The sequence below is a fragment of the Sminthopsis crassicaudata genome, chromosome 6 (genome assembly GCF_048593235.1).
Source record: "Sminthopsis crassicaudata isolate SCR6 chromosome 6, ASM4859323v1, whole genome shotgun sequence".
NCBI classification, from domain to species: Eukaryota; Metazoa; Chordata; class Mammalia; order Dasyuromorphia; family Dasyuridae; genus Sminthopsis; species Sminthopsis crassicaudata.
The window spans coordinates 12,193,798-12,217,334 of NC_133622.1; the positions used below are offsets into that span (position 1 = coordinate 12,193,798).

General features: G+C 36.7%; 1 protein-coding gene across 5 annotated transcripts in view; it reads right to left on the reverse strand.

Annotated features, from left to right (window-relative positions):
* KCNIP4 (potassium voltage-gated channel interacting protein 4) overlaps window positions 1–23,537 on the reverse strand; it is a 1,054,021-nt gene that overhangs the window by 73,403 nt on the left and 957,081 nt on the right. For all 5 annotated transcript variants that reach the window (XM_074274536.1, XM_074274533.1, XM_074274535.1 and 2 more), the window contains one exon: window positions 16,917–17,041. In XM_074274536.1, the coding sequence (XP_074130637.1) occupies window positions 16,917–17,041 (125 nt within the window). The remainder of the gene's footprint in view (window positions 1–16,916; window positions 17,042–23,537) is intronic.

Below are 23,537 nucleotides of genomic sequence, written 5' to 3' on the forward strand. Positions count from 1 at the left end.
TGGACACGTACTAATTGAGTGACTATGGGCAAGGCACTTCATATCTGTTTTTACTCAGTTTCTTAATTGTAAAATGGAGATAATAACATTACCTACTTTATAAGGTGATTGTATCAAATGAGATAATATTTATAAAATGTATAGCACAGTGGCTGGCACATAGTAGGTGCTATATAAATCCTTATTTCCTTGCCTTCCCCAGAGAACCAACGAGGAAATACATCATCTACTTGCTTGCTTTCAGATAGATCAGAGAGTGGTGATAGATCCAAGATGAAGCAAGAGATATATATTTTTTGACATGACCAATGTAGAAATTTGCCTTGCTTAACTCAACATTGTTATTATGAAGCTTTAATTTAACTTATTATTGCGATGGTTCAGTAAAGAGGAAGAAAGAGGGAGAGAGAATAAATGCTTGTTAATTGAAAAGGGTTAATTACTTTTACCTTAAAAATTATCAAGTATATATTTAGTATCAACTATGTACCTGGTTCTGTGCTAAGTGTTGGGGATACAAAGAAAGGCAAAAACAGTCTCAGTTCTTGAGGAGTCTAATGGGAGACACCATGCAAAATAAATGTGCACCGTTTTATGTACATACATATATATGTATATATATACATATATAAATACATACACTAAAATATATATACAAAATAAATTCAATATTATCAATAGAGGGAAGAGATTACATTAAGGTATGGAGAAAAGTTACATAATCAAGTAAGAGTACAGAGGAAAAAAAGATCATCAAAATATTAAAAATACTTTGGGGAGAACAGACAGAAGTCCAGAAAGAGACAGACAAGCAGGGCATTTTTTTGTTCCTTTTAAATTTGATCTGCTTTTGTTATGAGTTGAGATCGCAATTTCAAACCTAACCAACTTTCTATTCTATGTTTGAAATATCCATGTTTTTAAGTTTGTTAATAAAGAATAAAATGTAAAAAGTAGAACGAAATGTGCACAGGATTAGGTTTTATGGCCACAGCCACTATTTAAGACTATCTACTAATTTTCAAACTGAGGAAATCATAAAACCCTAAAGGACTACAGAATGGGGCCCTATCCGAGCTCTGGTGGAGTTTGGCCAATCACTTTTCAGACTCACAGAATCACATGTTTCGGAGGGATTTCAGAAATCACCTCTTCCAACTGTATTCTGAGCAGGGATCAGGGGTTATCTTGAGATATCTGCACAAAATATTCATTCAGACTTTAATTGAAGACCTTCATAGACAGGAAACTTATTCCCTCCTGAGATTACCCATTCTATGTTTGAACAGTTTTTCAGTTTTAGAAAGGTACCTATGTGGTACAACAGAGCACCAAGCTTAACCTCAGGAGGACTCATTTTCCTGAGTTCAAATCTGTCCTCAGACTCTTACTAGCTGCATGACCCTGGGGGAATTACTAAACTCTGTTTGTCACAGTTTCTTTACTTGCAAAATGAGCTGGAAAAGGAAATAGCAAACCACACGGGTATTTTTGCCAAGAAAAACCTTAAATGGGGTCATCAAGACTCAGATATGACTGAAAAACAATAATAACAATTTTTAAAAAGGCTTTGTTTACATGGAACCAAAATATCTCGATTTCTATTCATTGTTTCTAGATCCATTCCCTGGGTCTTAGAAAAAAAATCAATCTAATACCTATTCTTCCAAAATCCACAGGCTTCTTTCTTTCTCTTTTGTGCCTTCATTTCCTTCCACTTCAAGGCTGCCCTTGAGGTTCATTTTAATCAAGATATAAACATTTAAGGATTGGGAAAAGAAAGAGAGGGCCCAACATACTTTTCTCGGGCTCTACGATACAGAGATGAGGATTTTAAGTGCTTTTAGCACTGTCTATAATTCAAAACTGCCCTTGGAACTTGAAATAAGCCATATGGTCATCACTTTAAGTGATGTGCTAATTTTTCAGCAAATTCACTAAATCTTTAATATGGGCACTTCCTCCAAGAGTACAGGCAGTCAATAAACATTTATTAATTATCTACTGTGTGTCAGGAACATTGTTAAACTCTGGGGATACAAAGAAAGGCAAAAGACCGGCCCTGCTCCCCAAAACCTTCTCTCGGAAGCCTGGGCTCTGTAACATTTCTTTCCAGTTTAGCTCCTCTGGCTGTCAGTTTGCTAATTTCTGTTCCTGACAGATAACTGGCTCATCTCCTCATCTAGTCAGACACCTTGGACAATGCTTTTGGTGACAATTCTCGAATGAAAATCACAGTATCACAAAACTTGAGTTGGAAGGGACCATCTAAGTTCAACCTAAAGAGCCCAAAGTCATCATTGTTGACTCACAGGCTATTCTCACCATGAGTCTTTCTGTTGCCAAACTGGGTGACCTATGTCTGGGACCCTCCAGAGATTCTGAAGTTATATATGATTTTTATTTATGCAGTATTTTTGGAAGAATACAGAATACTTATGTTGTTAAATTGGGCTGAAAAACCCAATTCTTTTTTTTTTTTTTTAACCCTTCACCAAGCAATGAACTTTCTATACATATCAGGGCTACTAATGAAAAATCATATTTGGTTTTGGTCATTATAAAACTATCCAAATTGTAACATTTGGTCTCCCAATTGAAATATATGTCAAAGTCTAGTCACAGGAAAAATTGGATAGAATGGATAGGAGCAATACGTTCTGCAAATATGGCAGATGCCAAGCCTTTCCCCGATGCTGAAAACTATTCTTTCTTCCCTAGTTCTTGAAATGCAAAAATAAAATGAGAAAATGCCTAAATTAATCTCTTTCTGCCTTCATCCATTCTTTACCTATTTAAGGGATAGCAATTTTTTTCCTGAATTCTATTTAGAAGACAAATTTGCCATTTGCTGATGTCAGTTCAGCACGTGAAATGGACAGGAGACGAGGTCGCTCGTTGGCTCTACGGCATCCTTGTAAGAACTGCTCCAATTCTGCCTCAGCTACAAATTAACAACGTAACCTTGGAGACATTTCTGAAAGTCTGGATATTTAAGTCTATTCAGCTATAAACTGCAGTACAGCAATGAGCCCGAGTAACGCAAAGCTGTGTATGAACTAGTTAGAGAAAATGTGTTTTTAGTATAACATATTACAAGGTCTATTAAACTTCTTGAAAGTGAGAACCATTGGTATTCCCTAGTAAACATGCCCCCCATATGTTTGGCAATGCTTTTTACCCAATGGGAGCTCAACAAACATATTTTGTTTAATGTTTCAACATTTTTCCAGTGATTTGGGGGATATTATTATGTTTCTTTGAATTTTCTTTTTTCCTAGTGAGTGATGCACTTTCAAGCAAAAAACCCCAAAACAAACAAACAAAAAAACTACTGCCAGTAAATGAATAAGAGATTATTTTATATGAGTCATTTCTGTTTAGCTTAAAGGCATACTTCTTATTTCATAAATTTTCTTAAGTTGGAAGGATTTATTTAATAAAAAAGAGTTGGAAGTGAAATGGAAATGGAAAGAGAAATAACAGTTCTATTATTTCATTTTAAAGACTGAGAAACTGAGGCTTAGAGAGATGAAGTTGCTTTTGTAAGGTAGAAAGTTTGTGACAAGAATGCCTAAAATACCAAAGGATGGCTTAATAAGACTTATAGCCCTCTTTTCTTTCTAGCAAGAAACAATTGTTTCCCAATAAGAAAGTCAGCAAAAGGATGTGGCCATTTTCAAGAATGAGATGAACCAAATCAGTTCCAATAGAGCAGTAATGAACTGAACCAGCTACACCCAGCGAAAGAACTCTGGGAAATGACTATGAACCACTACATAGAAATCCCAATCCCTCTATTTTGTCCGCCTGCATTTTGGATTTCCTTCACAGGCTAATTGTACTATTTCAAAGTCCAATTCTTTTTGTACAGCAAAACAACTGTTTGGACATGGATACATATATTGTATTTAATTTATACTTTAACATATGTAACATGTATTGGTCAACCTGCCATCTGGGGGGGGGAAGAGGGGAAAAATTAGAACAAAAGGTTTGGCAATTGTCAATGTTGTAAATTTACCCATGCATATATCTGTAAATAAAAACTACTAAAAAAAAGTCAGCAATAAAACTCATGATCTCTGACAAATGTATGCACATGCATGTAGATAGATCAAGAAAGATGCATCTGTACACACATAGAATCACACACACATGAAAGAAGTATGAGTAACAAATAAGGTAAATTAGAGAGTTGGAGTCAAGTTTAATGTCGGCCGAAAAAATATTGCATGGAATGGATGTACCCTTGGTTTTTCCAATGTCAAAAACTCCACAGCTTTCAGTTTTATGATCAAAGTTGCTATATTCCAGGCATATATAAAACTCATCAAAATTTCAAACTCAGTAATTAGCCAACTGCACTGTCATGTTCTGCTTTTGATATGCTTAATCTATTCAATAAATCAGCAGCAATTATCAATGACAACATACACCCTGCTCAGTAATAGCTTTTCCTCCTGTTTTTAAATTAATAGTAGGCTTTCTGGGGATGGAATTTTATTGCACAAATTATATGGTAGCTGATTCTACATCTGAATATGAGAACTGATCACTTTTCAAAAGCTCATTAGAACTTTGCTCAGACTCACTTTAGATACTTATTGAGGTATATGTGCTTGGGAAAGTCATTTAATCTCGGAGCCTCAGTTTCCTCATCTGTAAAATAAAGATTATTAGAACACCTTCCTCCCAGGGCTGTTGTGAGGATAAAACAAAAATTTGAAAACCAATGCATTATATAAATGTTAGTCATTGTCTTATTAACTTCATCATCACATAAAGGTCACACACAGACAGTGAGTGACGGCAGTTGGATTTGAATTTGGATCCTCTGCCTCCAAACTCATTTCTCTTTCAAAATAAATAAATGGAGCATAAGGCATCTGGCAGAATTGTTGATCTCATCCCATTATGAGAAACTTCAAAAACCTAATTAAATATTTCATTGCTGTCTTACAATTTTGTCGTATCAAATGTTGTCCAAAAAACCAACCAAACTAAACCGAGTCCTCTGTCTAGAGCAGAATGAATTTGGAATCAGAGATCTCAGCTCTTCTTCTTCTTACTCTTGTGCCCTTGGCCAAGTCATTTAAATACATTGCACTTTTTAGTTCTTTGAACTGAAAGAAGAGACCTCTCAAGTCCTTTACCCCTTGATGATTTTGTCAGTTGGAAGCACTTTGGTGATACAGCATTTGCACAGGGCCTTCACCTCCTGTTATAACCCCCCAAAATTAGCAATATATTTCCTTGTTGGTTAATATGCCAACTTGTTTTGATTAATTTTGTGATTTTCCTTCTTTTTGACAAATGACTTCTCTGCCCAGTAGACTGGACACCCAGAGGACAATCTAAGAAGCCAGTCAGCCAGTCAATGAATATTTATAAGTTGCTTACTAAGTACCAGGCAGCTGGCATTGGGGCAGCTAAGTGGTGCAGCTACAAAATGTCCATAACCCCTAAATGAGATCTTTAAGAAACATTGGCTGAACTTTAAAAATTGTTAATACTTTTTTGGGAGTAAACTTAATAGGTATAAATGGAATACAAAAAAAAAAAAAAACCAATAGACTCAAGGCTGTAAGTTATCAGGAGAGCCAGATTTTGACTTAGAATAAGCAAGAATTTCCTAATAAGTAGAGCTGTTTAAAATCAAATGAATTATTTTCAAAAGAGTGAGTTTTCTGTAGCTGTAGTGTTCAAGTTGAAAAGGGGATACACCCTTTAAGATAGGGGTGGCTTTCTGAAATTCTATAATAAATGAGAAACTCCCAGCCATCAAAACAGCTATGTCTTTGAGCTCTGGCCAAGATAAGAAGCTCCATGAATAAAGTGCCTTGGACCAAAGAAAACCACTTCATTGTTAAGATAAGCGTAAATTCTTATAATAAGGCCATGGTCTTATTAAGAAGATACGACTCCTAAATATCACAATATGGATACTTTGGTAGATGCAAATATTGTCTATATCTTGAAATTTCTTCCAAAATCAACCACAGAGCAGTACTAAAGCAGTTTGGCAATGAGCTTTGGTGATCTGAATGATATTATGATATTAATTTCATCTAAGTTATATAAGCTGGAGAGTTAATAAAAATAATAAAAATTATAGAAATAATTTCTGATTTGATCAGCTTTGTACAGTCTCTAACCCTATAAACACATATATTCATACATAGCAAGATGAACTGCCAACACAGGTCCCCCAGATAGAAATCAAAACAAAACAAAATCTGTTCAAGTTCCCAATGATTTTATGTGGATTTTCTATTTTGACTGGTTAACCAATTGAAGTTTTGAGAAATGACCATTCCTTCCTCTTCTATAACTCTCTGTTGTTTGCAAAGGGCTTTCTATATATTACCTTCATCATAGACTTAATTAGAGTATAATTTTATTACTGAGGAAATTGTAACTCAGGCACTGGTATTTGCCCAAGTTTTCTCAGTCAGTGAGTAAAATCTCAGACTAGGGCCATCTATCTACAAGAGTCCTGCATTGTATTGCCTCATCAGAGCCCTTTCATTCTGTAGACCAAACTCCAACCTGGAAACTGTGAGAAATATTGCATTAAATTAAAGAAAAGGTTAACCTGTCTATTCGTTACATACTTGGCTGAGTTATTAGGAATCCAAATGCTATAGGGTCTCTTTGTTTATAAAAAAAAAATAGAAAAAGTAGACAAAATGACAAGCTGCAAGGTATTTAAAGTATTCCAGAATGCTTCATCCTTTAACTTGTGATAAAATTACTTTTTTTTCTTCTTTGAATAATTACTTTAGATACTATTGAAAAGGCCACCAAAGCTTGATGTATAATCCTGAGAAACTATTTCCTACTTCTTTCTTTTGTTCAAGTCTAAACAAACTCAAGAATCCATTTTAGTGTCAGGCAGATTTTTATTCAGTCCTGCCCTAAACTAAGAATCAGAACTTTTACTCATTTAAGATTTGATGGAACAAAACATAAGAGAAATCAAAATGACACTAAGTCTTGAGTGGCAACCCTAAAAACAATCAATAGGAGGCAGATCCTGATTCCCTCCACTCCTCAAGATTTCTTTCATTGAAAAGAAGTAAAGGCATACAATACTATGAAGAAGCCTTTGATATTAAGAAAGTAATCATTATTAGTGACTATTCTGTAATATTTATGAGAAATGCTTAATAAAAATTAACTAAGCCAGTATGGGTTGGGAATTAAGGAGAAAAGATGTGTTCATTCTAATTATGTTTGTTATCAGATTTTTGCCCCCTCAGGAGATGTTTGTCTTTTGAATAACCATATTGACTGATTCTACTGCTAGGCAAATAGCTACAAGATTCAGAGTCTAGCAAGAATAATGTAAATTTAGGGGCAATAATCAGTGTTTCTGGCTAGATAAATAATTCATTTATAAAAGTCATCAGGTTTCTGCTTACCAACCTTTTTGTGAAGAGGATATTCATTTTTTTTTTTTTGCAAAAAATCTTTGATAATTCTCCATTATGTACTGAAAATATTTTAATGCCATTACACAGCATTCAATATTTTCCACAATCTGTTGTTCCTTGCCTTCCAGTCTTATTTCATCTTATTGCTTTCTTCACACTCTCCATTTTACCTAAAAGACTGTTCTTTGTCTAATAAATAAGTTTTCTATTTTCCTCCCTCCACTATTCGCTCATGCGGTGTCCTACATATAAAAATCCTCCCCACCAAAGTGCAAGTGTCACCTTCTCCATGAAGCTTTCTAGAATGGTTTTCTTGATACTAATTTTCCCCTTGAACCTCTTGGAGTATCTTATTTTTATATACTTATCATAATACTGTATATTATCCTTGAGGTTATGGACCATATTTCATGCAAACTTCATATTTCCACAATCTATCACAGTTCTGTACATATAGGAGGTATGAAATAAATGCTTGTAGAAGCTTTAAGAAAGCTTGAGAACTCTGATCAATACAGTACAATTTCAGAGACTAATGACAAATCATGATGTTACCTCTTAACAGGGAGATAATGGATTTAGGGTGTGTGTGTGTGTGTGTGTGTGTGTGTGTTGGAAATCACCAATGAAGAAATGACTTCACTTCTGTACTCCTCAGTTTCTTCAACTGGAGATATGGAGATAATGGAAATAATAATAGCATATTATTCCTCTAATATATAGTATACATGTTATGTATATAACTATATATACATAGTATAATAATAGTATAATATTCCTCCCTGGCTGTTGCAAGGATCAAATAAGGTACCATATATAAAAAACTTTTAAAACTTCTAAATAATATAATAATAATAATAATTATTATTATTAATTTATTAGATATAATTAGATGGTCAAAGGGCCTTACGTGGACAAATAATTTTAAAAAGAGAGATTTAGAATAAGATACATTGTGAAATTCAATGAAAATTATTCTGAGAATTGCTATCTTAGATGGCAGAGAAAATACTGAGATCCCTCAGGGTTTGCCTTGCATTTCTCAGGAATCATTGTATCCTAGCTGGATGGATGTGCCAGTAAAAAAGAGAGCTATGGTTGTCAGTTCTTACAGCACAAAAGGCCTTTATCCTGGGCAGGTATAGTTGGTCCCCCATGGTGAGAAGCTGTTTTGCCTTTGCACTGCGAAGTGGGCAGAGCAGCAATATTCTATCTGCTGAGGACAGCACAAGACATTCATTTTCTATAGGCTGACTGCTTGAGCCTATGAAATGCCTCAGGGGTGACAGTTTTTCCAAGCTCTGGTACTAAACTGTGTGCATAAAGCTTTGCACTTAGGGAGCATCTTTCATCTGAAACCCTTATGAGTGCAAGCAAACCATTCTTATCCAGCTCCCTTCATTAGGGAAGGAGAAGATTTTAATCCTAATTTAGAAAGGGGAAAGAACAGCTGTAAAGGATCAAATGACTCTATGAAAGTCATAAATGAGTCAGCCCAAAGCACAATATCAGATCTTAGGGCTTGAGGGAACCATTTCCTATAACAGAGTATGGTATGCTCTCATTTCCTAATTGAGACACTCAACTATGAGACAGACCAAGGCCCTATTTTTTTTCCCCTCCACATGGAACTTCACACAGTTTTAGATAAAAGGAGGGAAGAGGAAAGAAGGGAGGTTATATATATCAAGATGGCAGAAAGTATCTTGCTTTTCCTGGCTCCCTCAGATCAACACGAGACCAAGCCTCTAACCTGGTTCTGGAGTGACAGAACCCACAAGTATTTGGAGTCTAACAAATTTCCAGCAGAGGATATTTTGGAAGACCTTCAGAAAAGGCCCATTTCAAAAGGTGGGGGAGGTGGCTGAGCACAGGGACGCAGGTTGAGGCAGCATCCACACTATGGGAAATCTACCAGGAATTTCTTAGCCAAAGAACAGCAGCGTGGGCTTCTCTGTCCTGCTTCACAAGTCCACATCTCACTAGCCATGAGACATTAAAGCAACTACAGAAGGCAAACAATGAGCTCTGAACACCAGAATAATGGGCCCTTGGCCATGCTCCCCCGAGGAAGTCAGTAACTCTAGCCTCAGGACAACACAAAGCCACTGACACCTGTAGAGGAACCTTGGGACAATCTTCCCTTTGCCCCAAGGACAGACCTCAATCTTTATAAATGAGCAAAAAAGCAAAAAGAGCTCTGACAATAGATAGCTATTATGGAGACAAAGAAGACCAGACCTCAAACCCCAAGGACACTAGAGGCAAATCATCTCTGGATGTAACCCCAAATAGTGATATGAAGTGGTCTCTAACTCACAAGGCCCTCTGGGAAGAATTCAAAAAAGATCTTTAAAAGAGAGAAGAAAAATAGAGAAAGGAAAAGAGAGCTCTGAACAAGGAAACAAAGAAATTATCTTAAGAAAATAATTTTTTAAAGAAGAATGTCGGCAGAATGGAAAACAAAAATCAACTCCTTGAAAAATAGGATTTTTGAAATGAAAAAAAAAATCAAATGAACAAAACAACTCATTTAAAAGTCCAATTTACCAAATACAAAAGGAGAGAAAAATGCTAACTAAAGAAAATAATTCACTAAAAATTAAAATTGAACAACTGGAAGTGAATGACTCAATGAGACATCAAGAATTAGTCAAACAAAATAAAAAAATGAAAAATAGAAGAAAATGTAAAATACCTTATTGTAAAAACAACTTATCTGGAAAATAGATCCAGGAGAGAAAAATCTAAGAATTATTAGACTCCCTGAAAACTGCGATTAAAACAAAAAAACAAACCAAAAAAACAACCCTAGACAACATATTTCAAGAAATCATCAAGGAAAATTGTCCCAATGCCCTAGAACCAGAGAATATACCATTTGCTTCCTGAGGCCCCAAAATGAAAACTCCTAGAAATATTGTAGTTGAGTTCCAGAATTGTCAGATCAAGGAGAAAATACTGCAAGAAGCAAGAAAGAAACAATTCAATTAAGGAGTCACAATCATGATTATCGAGAGTCTAGCAGTTTCCATTTTAAAGAATTGAAAGGCCAGGAATATGATGTTCCAGAGGCAAAGGAACTTGAATTACAGCCAAGAATCAGCTATCCAGAAAAATTAAGCATTATCTTTTAGGAGAAAAGATGGACATTCAATGAAATAAGGGATTTTCATTTACTTTTGATGAAAAAATTAGAGCTGAACAGAAAATTTGATCTTTAAATACAGGACTCAAGAGAATCATAAAAATGTAAAAAAGGAAGGGCAAAAACTGTTTTTTAAAGGTTAAATATTTAAATGTCTATATGGGAAGATGACATGCTTAACTCTTGAGAACTGTATATTTGTTAGGGGTATACTTAAAAGGCATAGGTATAATTTGAATTTACTGTGATGATATAAAAAAGAAGCTAAGAGTGGAAAAGGCATTGAATTGAAGAAGAGGGAAAAGTATGTTAAAAGTAGGATAAATTACATCACATGAAGAGGCAAAAAAGACCTATTACACTTGAAGGAAAGAAGGGAAGGAGATGAGCATTGTGTGAACATTAATCTCATTGGATCTGGCTCTGAGAGGATATCAGAAATATTTAGTTTTTAATTTTTATTAATTAAAACTTTTAATTTTCAAAATACATATATGGATAATTTTCAACATTCACCCCTACAAAACCCTGTGTTCTAATTTTTCCCCTCCCTTTTTCCCCTCCCAATCGGCAAGTGATCTGATAAGAAATATTTAGTTTAATTAAGTAAACTTGTCTCATTCTATAGGGAACTAAGGAGGAGAAAGGGGAAAGGAAAGGATAAGGTAATAGAAGGGAGAACAGAAGTAAAAGGGGAAAGAGATAAAAAAGGGGGAGGTGATGTAAAAGGGGAAGGCACATTGAAGCAAGTGGTGGTGAGTAGCAATGTGGAGGGGGAAAGGAGGAAAGAGAAAAAACATAACTTGGGAAAAATAAGATGGCAGAAAACATAGTAAGTGATTTTATCTGTGAATGTGAATGGGATGAACTCTCCCATAAAATGGAAGTGGATAGCAGACTGAGTTAAAAGTCAGAATCCTACAATATGTTGTCCAGAAGAAACACATTTAAAGCAGTGATACATACATAATAAAGGTTAAAGGCTGGAGCAGAATCTATTATGCTGAAGTAAAACACACACACACACACACACACACACACACACACACACACACAAAACCAAAAAAAAAAAACAAACCCAAAAACAAACAAACAAACAAAAAACAAAGCAGGTGTAGTGATTCTGATCTCAGATAAAGCAAAAGCAAAAATAGATCTAATTAAAAGAGAGATAAAAGGACACTATCTTTTGCTAAAAGATAGATCATGAAGTAATATCAATACTAAACATTTATGCACCAAGCATCAGGTTCCTAGAGGAGAAACTAAGAGAACTGCAAGAACAATAAATAGACAGCAAAACTATATTAGAAAGGGATCTCAATCTTACTCTATCAAACCATAAAATAAATAAGAAAGAAGTTAAGGAGGTAAATTAAATTTTAGAAAAGTTAAATATGATAGATATTTGGAGAAAATTAGGGACAAAAAAGAATATACTTTTTTCTTGGAGGTACAAGGAACCTACACAAAAACTCACCATGTATTAGAGCACAAAAACCTCACAATCAATTGAAGAAAGGCAGAAATAGTAAATGCATCTTTTTCATATCATGATATGATAAAAATTACCTATAAAAAGGACCAGGAAAAATAGTCCATACATTAATTGGAAACTAAGTAATCTAATCCTGAAGAATGAGTTGGAGGGGGGTGCAGCTAGGTGATGCAGTGGATAGAGAACCAGCCCTGAAGGGAGAAAAAATTTGGAACACAATGTTTTGCAAGGGTGAATGTTGAACATAGAGTTAGAAAAGTGTTAGTCTCTGTCATTAATCTCTTGGAAGTAGTAAGGCTGTGACTTCCAAAGGTCCCTGAAAGTCTGAAGGCTACCTTAGTGGGGTGAGAAAGCCCCAATAACCACCACTATTGGCATCTGGCTTCCAATGCACCACCAAACACAGAGACATCTGCAAAAGCAATGGAAAATCTGATGTTCCTCTTGATACAAATGTGATTTGGTGATATGAGTCTAATTAAATATAAGAAGTTCTGAAACACACCCTGCTAGGATTCTTCATTCTACAGCTCTTGCAACTTTGCTGGCTCCTCTGTTACTGCTTCCCCAACTAGCACAGCCTTCCTTCACTGGGGCAATGTGAAATAAATAATGGAATAATGGATAGAAGGCTGGTCTTTGGATTCCAGATGACCCCGGTTCAAATCTGGCACTATGTCCACAGGCAAATCATTCAAATCCTCCAAGGCTCAGTTTCTTCATCTATAAAATGAATGTAATTGTACTTTCTTCACTGGGTTGATGTGAGGCATAAATAAAATAAATTCAGATAAAGCACAAAAGAGTTTGAGCATGTCAGCAATTATTAAAAGGGAAAATCAAATATTATAAATATTTCAAATATTCTAAAAATTGACATTTTTCTCTTACGCTGTAATACAAAGAATGTAAAGAGATCCAGAAAAAAAAGTAAAAAGAGGAACTTGAGAGAAAAAGTATTGAGCTCTCAAAGCATATCTTGTAAGAGAGAGATTAGTTCATCTGTGGCATTTCTAGAATCTCTCCCCTGGGAACTGGTAGGGCAGCTGGTCAATTTTTAAGTCAAAACCACACACAAAATAATAATTGCTCTGATCCTATTAAGTACACATTACACAATACACATTAAAACCCCAGGCAGACGCAGTCCCAACAAAATCCCCTTTGATTCATTGCTTTGGCATAGAGATGACCCAGGGCTCCCAAAGGTAAGGTCAGCTCTGCTGGGAAAGACCAAGACCTTGCAGTAGAGTCCAGGGGTGGCCTATCAGCTGAGGGTCAGCCTGGGCAGGTTGGCCAACAGGTGATGGACTTAGTATCATCAGCATTAGTATTGTTGTTCCCAAAGCATCTCATAACTATTTGGGCTCGGAGGGACGGCATAGTCCAGGGTCTTCAGGGGGGCTGGAGGGCAGGCCAGCATGTGGGGCGGATCCTGCAGAACATGTCAGTGGCCTTGGACTCCTCGCAGAATGACCAGGGGCACCGGACGCCATCTGACTAGGAGCCAGACACTTTGGATGAGACAGCGGCTATCGCTGTGCCCCGCACCCTCGTGAAAAAACGTGGACTGAGTGATCCTGACAAGCAAACCGCCACGTGCTCGGACCCTTCCAACTTTGGGTTCTCATCCAGGATCTCATTCGGAACAACCCTGAGAGGAAGGTCCGCTGAATGATGTCATCCTCTCTTAATGGGAGAGGAAATGGAAACTAATGACCTGGACCACTGGGAAGCGCCTGGTCTCAGAGTTATTCCTTTTAGAGGGCCCTTTTTCCTGGGTCAGGAGAGAAACACATTTAGTTTGTGAACATGTGTGTGTGCATACATGCACCCTTAGAGCATTTGGAAGGAAAAGGTGGGAAAGATTCTTTCCTTCCCTTCTGCCTCCTCCTTTTCCCCTCTTAGTTATCTGTGGCTCATCCCCATATCAGTCTGCGACCGATGGGGAGTCCGGCGCTGGCAAAGGGGAGCGCTGGGGGCGGCTACTACGTCTGAGGGGGAAATGAGCTACTCTAAGGCAGACTCAGGAAGAAGGCAAAGGTTTAAGACGTGGACATCTGATTGGTTTTTTTTTCTTTTAATGAAAATATGTACAAAGCTTTCAGAAGTTTCATAGACATGAATAATTTGTCTCCAGGGAAATTATTTTAGTCTTATTTCAAGAAAATTGATGTTCAGAAAAACCAAAAAAGTCGGTCTGTTTTCTTAAATGTCAGTAAGAGCTGGCACAAAACAGTAGTAAGAGTAATGACCTATTTTTTTAGGATTCATTGTTTCTTTATCCTTTCGTGATTCTGTGAACATATTATATATGTGTGTGTGCATGTGTGTGTGTGTATAACATGTATATATTAAAGAAAAAATGTCAAATAAAATTTCTAAAACCATTCCTGTCAGACTTCATCATAAATGATTTTTAAAAATATTTTTGGAGCATTCTTCTAATTCCTTCTATTAAGGAAGCCTAGCAATATTTTCACATCAGAAAGAAAGGAAGATAGTAAAAAGGAATAATAAAAATAGAGAAGAAAGGAAAAGGGGGAAGGAAGGAATAGGAAAGAGAAAGAAAGAGAAAGAAGAGGAAGAAAGCAAGGAAGAAATGGGAAGGAAGGAAAATTATAATACTAAATTTGTATAGATTTTTAAGATGTTTATAGATTCTTATATAGATTGTACAGGTCTGGATTCTTAAGATTTGTAATATAATTTAGGAAAAGAAGATAAGGATTGAAAGGGAAAGTAAAGAGAAAGAAAGAAGAGAAGGAAAGCAGGGAAATGTAGAAAAAAAGACAGGAAAATAGTATTATTTAATTTTTATATGGTTCTAAGTTTTACAAAACACTTTTTGGAAGAGAGGGGAAACTGGGGGAAAGAAGAAAGGAAGGAAGAAAGTGTAAAAGGAAGAGAAAAAGAAAAAAGGAAAAAGGGAAATAAGAAAAAGGTAGCATATTGCCCACAGGCCTTGGAGTCTGAGCAATTCCTAGTGAAGTGGCTCTTGTATGAGGCTTGCTGCAGAGACACTGGCTCAAAAGGTTAATGATTGCAGTAATCACTATTTCAATTTGCTACAAATGGAATGAAAGGAAGCCAGACCCCAAACTGAGAGAGGCCCTACTGTGATGGAGATAGCATGACAACACAGTGGCAGTCTAGGAAAATTGGGAAATTTGGATTTTTCCCTCATAGACTTTTGCAATTTTATATCTAGGGAATGGTAAAATGGGGAAAAAAAGTTAACTCACTGTAAGATATTGAAGTTAAATTGAAGATGCTAAATTTCAAATGAATAAAATATCAGTTTCAGTCCCTGATTATCCTTCTGTTCGGGTTTAGCATTTGCCAAGACTTGGTATTTTATATATTGTTGTTTTCCCCGCTCCTGCTGTTTTGTGCTTTTCTGCTGCTGGAGGTTGATGAAGCTATGGGTCAAGTGTTCTAGGTAGTCCTGTCTCAGGCAAGCGATTTTTCTTATAATAAGAATAACCTAAACTCTTCCAAGCTGGCTTTCTTTAAAATGCATCTCTTTGTCTCCGTGTCTCTAATCTGATACTCTTTCCACCAAAAAAGCTCATATTTATAGTTAAAAAACAAACAAACGAAACCTCTTCTCTATAACAATTCTTTGGCCAAAATTACAAAATTAAGCCTCTGAAGACAGAGGTTATTTGTCCATAGTTGTACATCTAAGAAGTGATAGAGGGAAAGGGGACATCAGACGGCTCAGGTCCCAATACTTTCACTTATAAAAGAACTTGTCCATGTCCTTTAAGCTCATTGTGTTAGTTCCCTTATCTGATGATCAGTGAATGAACCATCAATCATTAGGTTACCCACCTGTAAATCATAGTCGCTCATATATCTGCCATAAGGAGTCTGATTTTTCTGATATTGCATGGATGACAATGGAGCTCATTCTTCTCTGCTTAGTAAGATAATGCTATTGACCCGACATCTTTCTTAAAGCACCAGAGATGATTTTATCTTTCAAAACAGATTGTAAACTCTCTGAGGGCCATGTCCATCTCCTAGGATAGATCTCAGCACATAAGAGATTGTGGGATGATCCAAAAAAACTGGTTGCATCCTAGGGTATAGCCTCTCTCGTAGAGAAATGCTTCTATTCTGGACACATCTTTTTCCTGCCCTTTTCTGGAAATGTCCATGTTGGAAACTTCAAAAATAGAAAAAACAAACACTGCATTTTCCATTCCCTCTGCCACCTTCTAAAACTCGCGACTCTCCCCTTCCACGGTTGTTTCTCTAATGTCTGGCATTAAATGCTTGGCAATGCAAAGCCACCTAGAACAGCAGCAATTACCTGGGGAATTCTGTCTCTGAGTAAGCAGCATTAACATCATGGTCTAATGAACCAAAAAAAAATCCCTATGTCTGAACACATATTTTGTATCCGCCCTTTTAAAAGATACAAAACACATTCTTCAATCTCATTTCTCCCCAAAGACTTCACCTTTTAGGCCCAGACTAGGGCTGCCAAATAATCACCAATAATGGGCTGGATAGGATGAGGACACTTGAGTTGGTCAAAATAGCCTCCAGAAAAACTGAAATCAGGAATATGATGAGGACAAACATTAAGCCACTGGATAACATATAATAATAAGGATCACCCAAGCTCACTGTAGAGTGAAATTCAAATGCATAATGGATGATGTCCCTAATTGGCAATAGAGCATCTCATTCTACCAGATTAGTCTGGCCTCCAATTTGATCTGATTCACTTTCTGTTTTTATTTCTCAGTTTTGACTTCACACACCTTAAGGATTTTACTGAGATTTGGAAGCTCTGGGTCCAACCCAAAGTACTCACGTTCTTGAATCCTCGGTAGAGAATCTGAAGTTCCTTCTTGGTGAATTTGCTCTGGGCTTCCAGCAGTTCAAGAGCTTCTGGTCGATGCCGTACAGTGGCCATTTCCATTTCATCTTCGACACTGTCTGTGGAAGGAAACCACAAGGAGAGTCATTAAAAAATTCAGTGGATGCAATTCTCATTTCATGATTAGAACCAAGATGAAACTTCAAACTGAGTGAAAACTCTGTGAACAACTTAAGAAATAGTCTTTTGCTAGCAAGAAATTTTTTTTCCACTTTCCAGTACTGATAAATTGGGTTCAAAAACAAAACTTTACTTAGCTGCAAAACCATGTGGCACAGAGGACACAGGGTTGACTTTAGAGTCAGAGAAATGTCAAGCAACCACAGGCCTGTCTCTGGTAACTACTCTGCATGTAACCTCTCAAAGTCCTAGGTGGTCATCTAAGTTTTTAAATCACAGACATATTTCCAAACCACCAGCTAGACATTTAGCCATCAATGTTAATTCTTAGCTTCAGCACTTAACGAGAGCTAATGCATCTGATTACAGAATTTTGTAATTGGAAAGGAATCTAAAATATTATTTTATAGAAAAGGAAATTGGAGCCTATGGACTATAAAGACTTGTCTGAAATCTTAAGATTAGAAGTCAATTCTCCTAACTGAGATCACTGATTATTATTATTTTTTTACTACTCCATGTCCCTTCATACTTTTTATTTTATAGTTCTACGAGTTTATGAAAAAACAACAACAAAAATCTAAAGAAAACCAACCCTCTATCATTCTGGAGTCTGTTTCTCCAATATATGTGACTACAAGATCAGGGAAACATTAAAAAAAAGATAAAAATTCATTTGACTTAAAAATAAAATCATGTGTCTGAGGGAAGGACAAAGGTAAGAAGAGCCAAAAAGGGTACGAGAGAGAGATGGTGGGATATGAGAAAGAAAGGATATAAAGGTCAAGAATGGGATTTTTGATAGAAGGTGATAATGATGGGCAAGAAGAAAGCTAGGGATAAGGTGACAGGCTGGAGTGGAGAATTGGCTGGAAAAGCCAGTTAGGGACCACTCAGGTGAATGATAAGCTACACAATCTCCAAGTGTAATTCTTCTCTCTTTTCTCTGCTCAGCTTAATTTCCTAATGGCTGAACATTTTGGTGGACTCATTTTCTACAACACAAAATAAGAGACAAGATGGCGGCTGGTATTTCTTCAGAATTCTATTGCTCCAACATTCATGAAGCAGAGAAGAGCACTTATCATGGGAAGAACTGGGCTCAACTGCCACCCACTATCCATGGGATCTTGGACAATTTACCTGCCTTCCATGAGCCTCATTTTCCTCATGTTTAAAATAAGAGACTGACATGATTTCTAGGGACCTTCAAGTTCCACTTCTGTCATCTTTCAATCCTGAAACAACCCCTTTCTCTCAGAATCTCAGCAAAGTGAGCATAAGATGTACTACCTCCCTCATGGGGCCGTTAGGAGGATCAAGTAAGATAACAAATATAAAGCCCTCTATAATTGTAAAGTGCAATACAAACAGAAGCTCTAATTATCATCCCTCTTTTGAAGGTCCCATTCCTACAAAGTCACCTTGGCCCTTAGCTATGCTCATGAGGAAGAGCAAAACAGAATTTTAAATTCAATTTTCTAAAATGTCTTTAAATCATAGAGTGGCCTCTGCTAGACCCATGGAAGTCTCTTTACACCAAGGAAAAACAAATCAACAAATTGACTTCCTCATCTTAGTACAACATGGAACCGGAGCCAAATAAAAGTAAATATAGTTTCTTCTTGGAGCAGAGCCAGACTTGCAGACACGTTGTCTGCATGACAAAAGACTTGGTACCCAGACCGCCTTGAGGGTAAGGATAATTGGGTGGAACAGCACAATAGCCCAATCATCACTGGCAATATTTAAACAGAACTAAAGTTGAGACATTTTCTGCCCTGAGGTTGTGTCTTCTTCTGGCTCACTGCTAGAATGATTTTTGCCTGATAAAGAACTATTTCCATTTCTGGAGAATGATAGTACCTAATAGTATACATGAAGTCACCAACATTAAACTAGCACCAGCCCCATCACTAAAATCCCTCCCTGCTTCCCCAATAAAAACTCTGCTGGAAAGCTATGTAGCCAACTAGGACTACTTATCTTTATATAATGAACTTTCCATTATCCACTATATTGAAATGTATATTTGGGGAATTATCTGCACATGACTTATCCTTGGCAAATGGTATTGCTTCTTAACCTTTGGGTTAAAGTCGAGTGCCATGAATAGATTTTTTTAATTTAATTTTTTTTTTCATTTAACAAAGCTCTATTCTCCCATTAAAAAGAAAAAAAAAAGTAAAGAAAAAAGCCTTTGAGCAATTATGCATAACCAAGCAAAACAAATGTCCATATTTAACTTATACTTTAATATATTTAACGTATATTGGTCAACCTGCCATCTGGGGGAAGGGATGGGGGGAAAGAGGGGGAAAGTGGGAACAAAAGGTTTTGCAATTGTCAATGCTGAAAAATTACCTATGCATACATCTTGTAAATAAAAAGCTATTATAAAAAAAAAGAAACAAACAAATGTCCATACTGGGATAAATAAAATTTATACCTTTTTGTTATCTTTCATCTCTCTCTCTCCTGAGTCTACACTGAGAATTCCAGTACTAGTTACTCAATACATTTTTAAATTGTTGAATTAGTTTTTTATTCATCTTCTACTTGATAAGGTAGGTCAGTTTGAGGGCCAGATTTTGGAAAAAGAAAAATGAAGAGACAGCTGGCCCTTAAGATGCAATTTTGAAATCGATAAAATGATGGTATCCATTTCCGATCTGAGCATGTATAGTTAGTGCCTATGAGCATACAATCCCACCAGTAGGTACTTGATACATGTTGGAAGGAAAGAAGATGGAAAGAAAGAAGGGAAGAAAAGAGGAAAAAAGAGGAAGGAGAGAAGGATTTTAATCTATTAGCCCTCTGACATAATTCCTTTTTTCTCCTTCCATCCATTAGGTTTAAAGCTAAATGACAAATTCATTTTCTCATGCACCACAAAAACTATGTATTAGAAAAGGAATTAAATTGCCTGAAGAACTAAGGATTATATTTTATAAATGGATATATTTATTTCTAATCACAATGCTTTAAGGAGTGCAGCAGAATTTCATTGCAATAGGACTGTAACAAACAGGTCAAGTCATGTCTTCCCTCCTCTTTAAACTTTATGTAACCAGTTGGGGCAGGTTACATCACAGGTCTGAGCACTGTGCACCTGACATAGGACCTCCCCTATAATCAGAAAAGCTTTTGAAGAGTAACTACTTTGAACATCTCATTAGCAATAATGGACATCAGTTGGGCAGGCCAGATTCTTAATGCAAGTTGCCCCTTCTTTGAAAAATACATTAATTTTGCATTACAAAGAGATCACTTAATGTCAAAGCATTTAAAGTGTCATTGAATTTAAATTGATTTACTGTACTGAAGAGTTGAATCAATTTGATTTATAGTGTTTGTTTATGTCTGGAAACCCTCTTTAAAAGCTACTTTGCCCAAACCTTTCCCATATAATTTTCCAACTTATAGATCTTGCATTCCCTATTTTTCCATTTCCAGTCTAATATTATTTTCCCTTTTGAGATTTTGTCACCAGGGATCACCCAAAACAGTCCAAAATAGTTTGAACAATGGCCTAAATCCTGGTTTTTGCTACAGAGTACAAGTAAGATCTAGGTGGCCCAGTGGTCGGAGTGTTGGGCCTGAAGTTAGGGGGATTCAGCTTTCTGAGTCCAAATCTGATTACAGACAATGGTTAAGCAATTTAATGCTGTTTGTCTCAGTATCTCTTCTTTAAAATGCACTAGAAAAGGAAGTGCCAACCAATCCAGTATCTTTACCAAGAAAATCCTGAAATGGAATCACAAAGAGTCTGAAAAATGATTCCACAATAGGTGGAACTCATGAAATGAAAGTGTGCCGGGTGGCTAAGAGCCCCTGAGTGCAAGGATGCAGCGGGATGCTTTGGGAACGGCACATCACTGGGCATTAGAAGACCTAAGTTAATCTCATACTCTGGTTTTGGGAGAGTCACAGAACTGGGTCTTCATCTATAATATGGGGAAAATGTCAACTTACAGTCAACTTATCTCACAGGGTTGTTGAGATAATAAGTGATAAAGCCTGGTGGAAAGTTTCAACAGCTATTAAAAAGTCAAGTATGTATACAGACCTTCCGGAAGCTTCTGGGAAGATACATTGAGATGTTGGGGAAGGCACACAAGAAAAGTTAAGTTGCTTTGAGAGAGGGCTTTCTTTCCTTCTTTCCTTTCTACCTTCCTTCCTTCCTCTTTCTTTGTCCCTCTCCTTCCCCTCTCTCTTGCTCTCTCCTTTCTCTTTCCCTCTCTCTCCCTCCCTCAATTTTCCTTCCTTTCTTTCCCTCTCTCTTTCTCTTCTCTCTGACCGAGATCTATCAGAATTCTGTGTACATGGCAGGTGTTGAATGAATACTTGTTGGATTGGACTGGAGCTGAGTCTTGGGTCCTTGTCTTAAATTTTGTGCCTCAGCTTCCACACCAAAGTGAAGCACTGAGACCTTGTCTACTCCATAGAGTTATGTTGTAAGATCATGATACATGTGTGAAAAAGCTGAAGGAAGAAGAATGAAATATTAGACAAAGTGAGCATTATCATTCTTGTTATTGTTCTCGTTACTAGATGGGAAGAAGGGTCGCTGCCAGGGACTGAAAAGCCTTTCAGGGGATGGTATTTAAGTGGATCTCGGAGAGCCGGGGTAAACAACCAGTCCTTCAGTGCCTAGAAATTTGGCCCAAGAGATGTCCTCTCCTTGTTATAATCCTCTGATCCTTATCAGAAAATGCACTGGTTTCCAAAGAGATTGAGAATAGAATAAGTAGCTGAGCCTTAAGCCTGGCCCTATAAATAATTCTTTATAGATTTTAACATCTTTCTTTTTTCCCTTTTAAAAATCACCTTTGGACCTAGGATCTCCTCATGATTCCTCCTCCACACAGCCACTCACCCATCCACCCACCCTGGTTGCTATCTTTAGTTGTACAAGGTGGGTTGATGAATAATTGGTTCCACATTGAGTATGTATAAGCCATAGAAATACAATGATAATTCCAGCTAATGATCCTAAGAGTCTCCAAACTTATGCCCTCCCAAAGTTGAATCTGTTTCCCTGGCCCTCAAAAGTTTACAATGGGGAATATGTATACAAGGGGTTTAGTGACATGCACACACACATTTAGACATAACATATGCGTATTTATACGCACACATAAAAATGTATGTTGTATCGTCTCCAGAATGCTCGATTAGGGAAGGAAGGATTGTTCCTGTTTTTTTGCTCAAGTATAATCATATGCATAATACATATATTTTGTGTTATGCAGACATATATACACTGTACACATCTGAAAATTGCTTTAGAGATTACGAATCTCTTAACAGTTCAATTCAAGTATTGTCTACAATACACAAGGAACTAGGCTAGAATCTGGGGATATATAAGGCAAAAATGAAACAATCCCTGTCGTCATGGAGCTTATGTTCCTTTGCAGGACATACAACATGTACTCAGGTAAGTAAATCCAAAGCAAAGAAGATAATTTCAGGAGGGAAAGAGTGCTAATAACTGGAAGAGTCAGGGAAGGACTTCTGTGCAGGAGCTATGCTAAGTAAATTCTTGTTTCTTATCAAAGCTGGGACTTGAACACATTTCTTCCTGACTTTCTAACACACTTCCTACTCCATCATGTCATCTTGAAATTTTATGATACATAATACTTGACATCTATAAAACAATGAAGATAGACTATGAGAGAGTATTCACTCTATCATCATTATTGGTTCATTATTGTTATTTTAGCTAGCCTTGATGTAATTTCCATTCTAAGGGAACATAAATCAATTTGCAGCTTTCCTCGTTCAATCCAATCACCTCTAAAGGGACTGAGCTTTGTTGCGGTTGCTATTCAGTTGCATTTGAGTCTTCATGTCCACAGTTGGGGTTTTCCTGGCAAAGCTGCTGGAGTGGTTTGCCATTTCCTTCTCCCTAGGAGTGGGCTGCTGGGCCTCTTCTTTATAGCACTTGTGAATGGATTTACATGGACTTATTTGTGTACAGAAGTAACTTATTCACACAATCTCGGGCTTCAAAGCAGAATAACTTTATTGGAATTCAGGTTATCAGCTCTAACCATATTACTTCTGCAGAGACTTGATGGCCCCAAGAAGTCTGGGTTTTAATTTACCATTTATCATCCAGGCAGAACATTGAAAAATGTAGCTAAAAGGAGCTGCAGAGAAAGCAGCCCAAATGATTAGAGGAAAAAGGCAAAACTTGTATATAAGAGTCTACCTTCTTATTATTAGTTTGGATGACCTCTCATTTCCCATCTAACTCTAGCTCTGTGATCACATATGCTAAAAGTGTGGGCAGGAGAAGGGCTCCCTCCCATTTTCTCATTCTCTTTGTATATATTTTTTTTGGTAGTCCATTTTCATTATGCTCTAGATACTCAATTTATATATATGAATGTATATATTTAAGTATATATGTGTGTGTGTGTG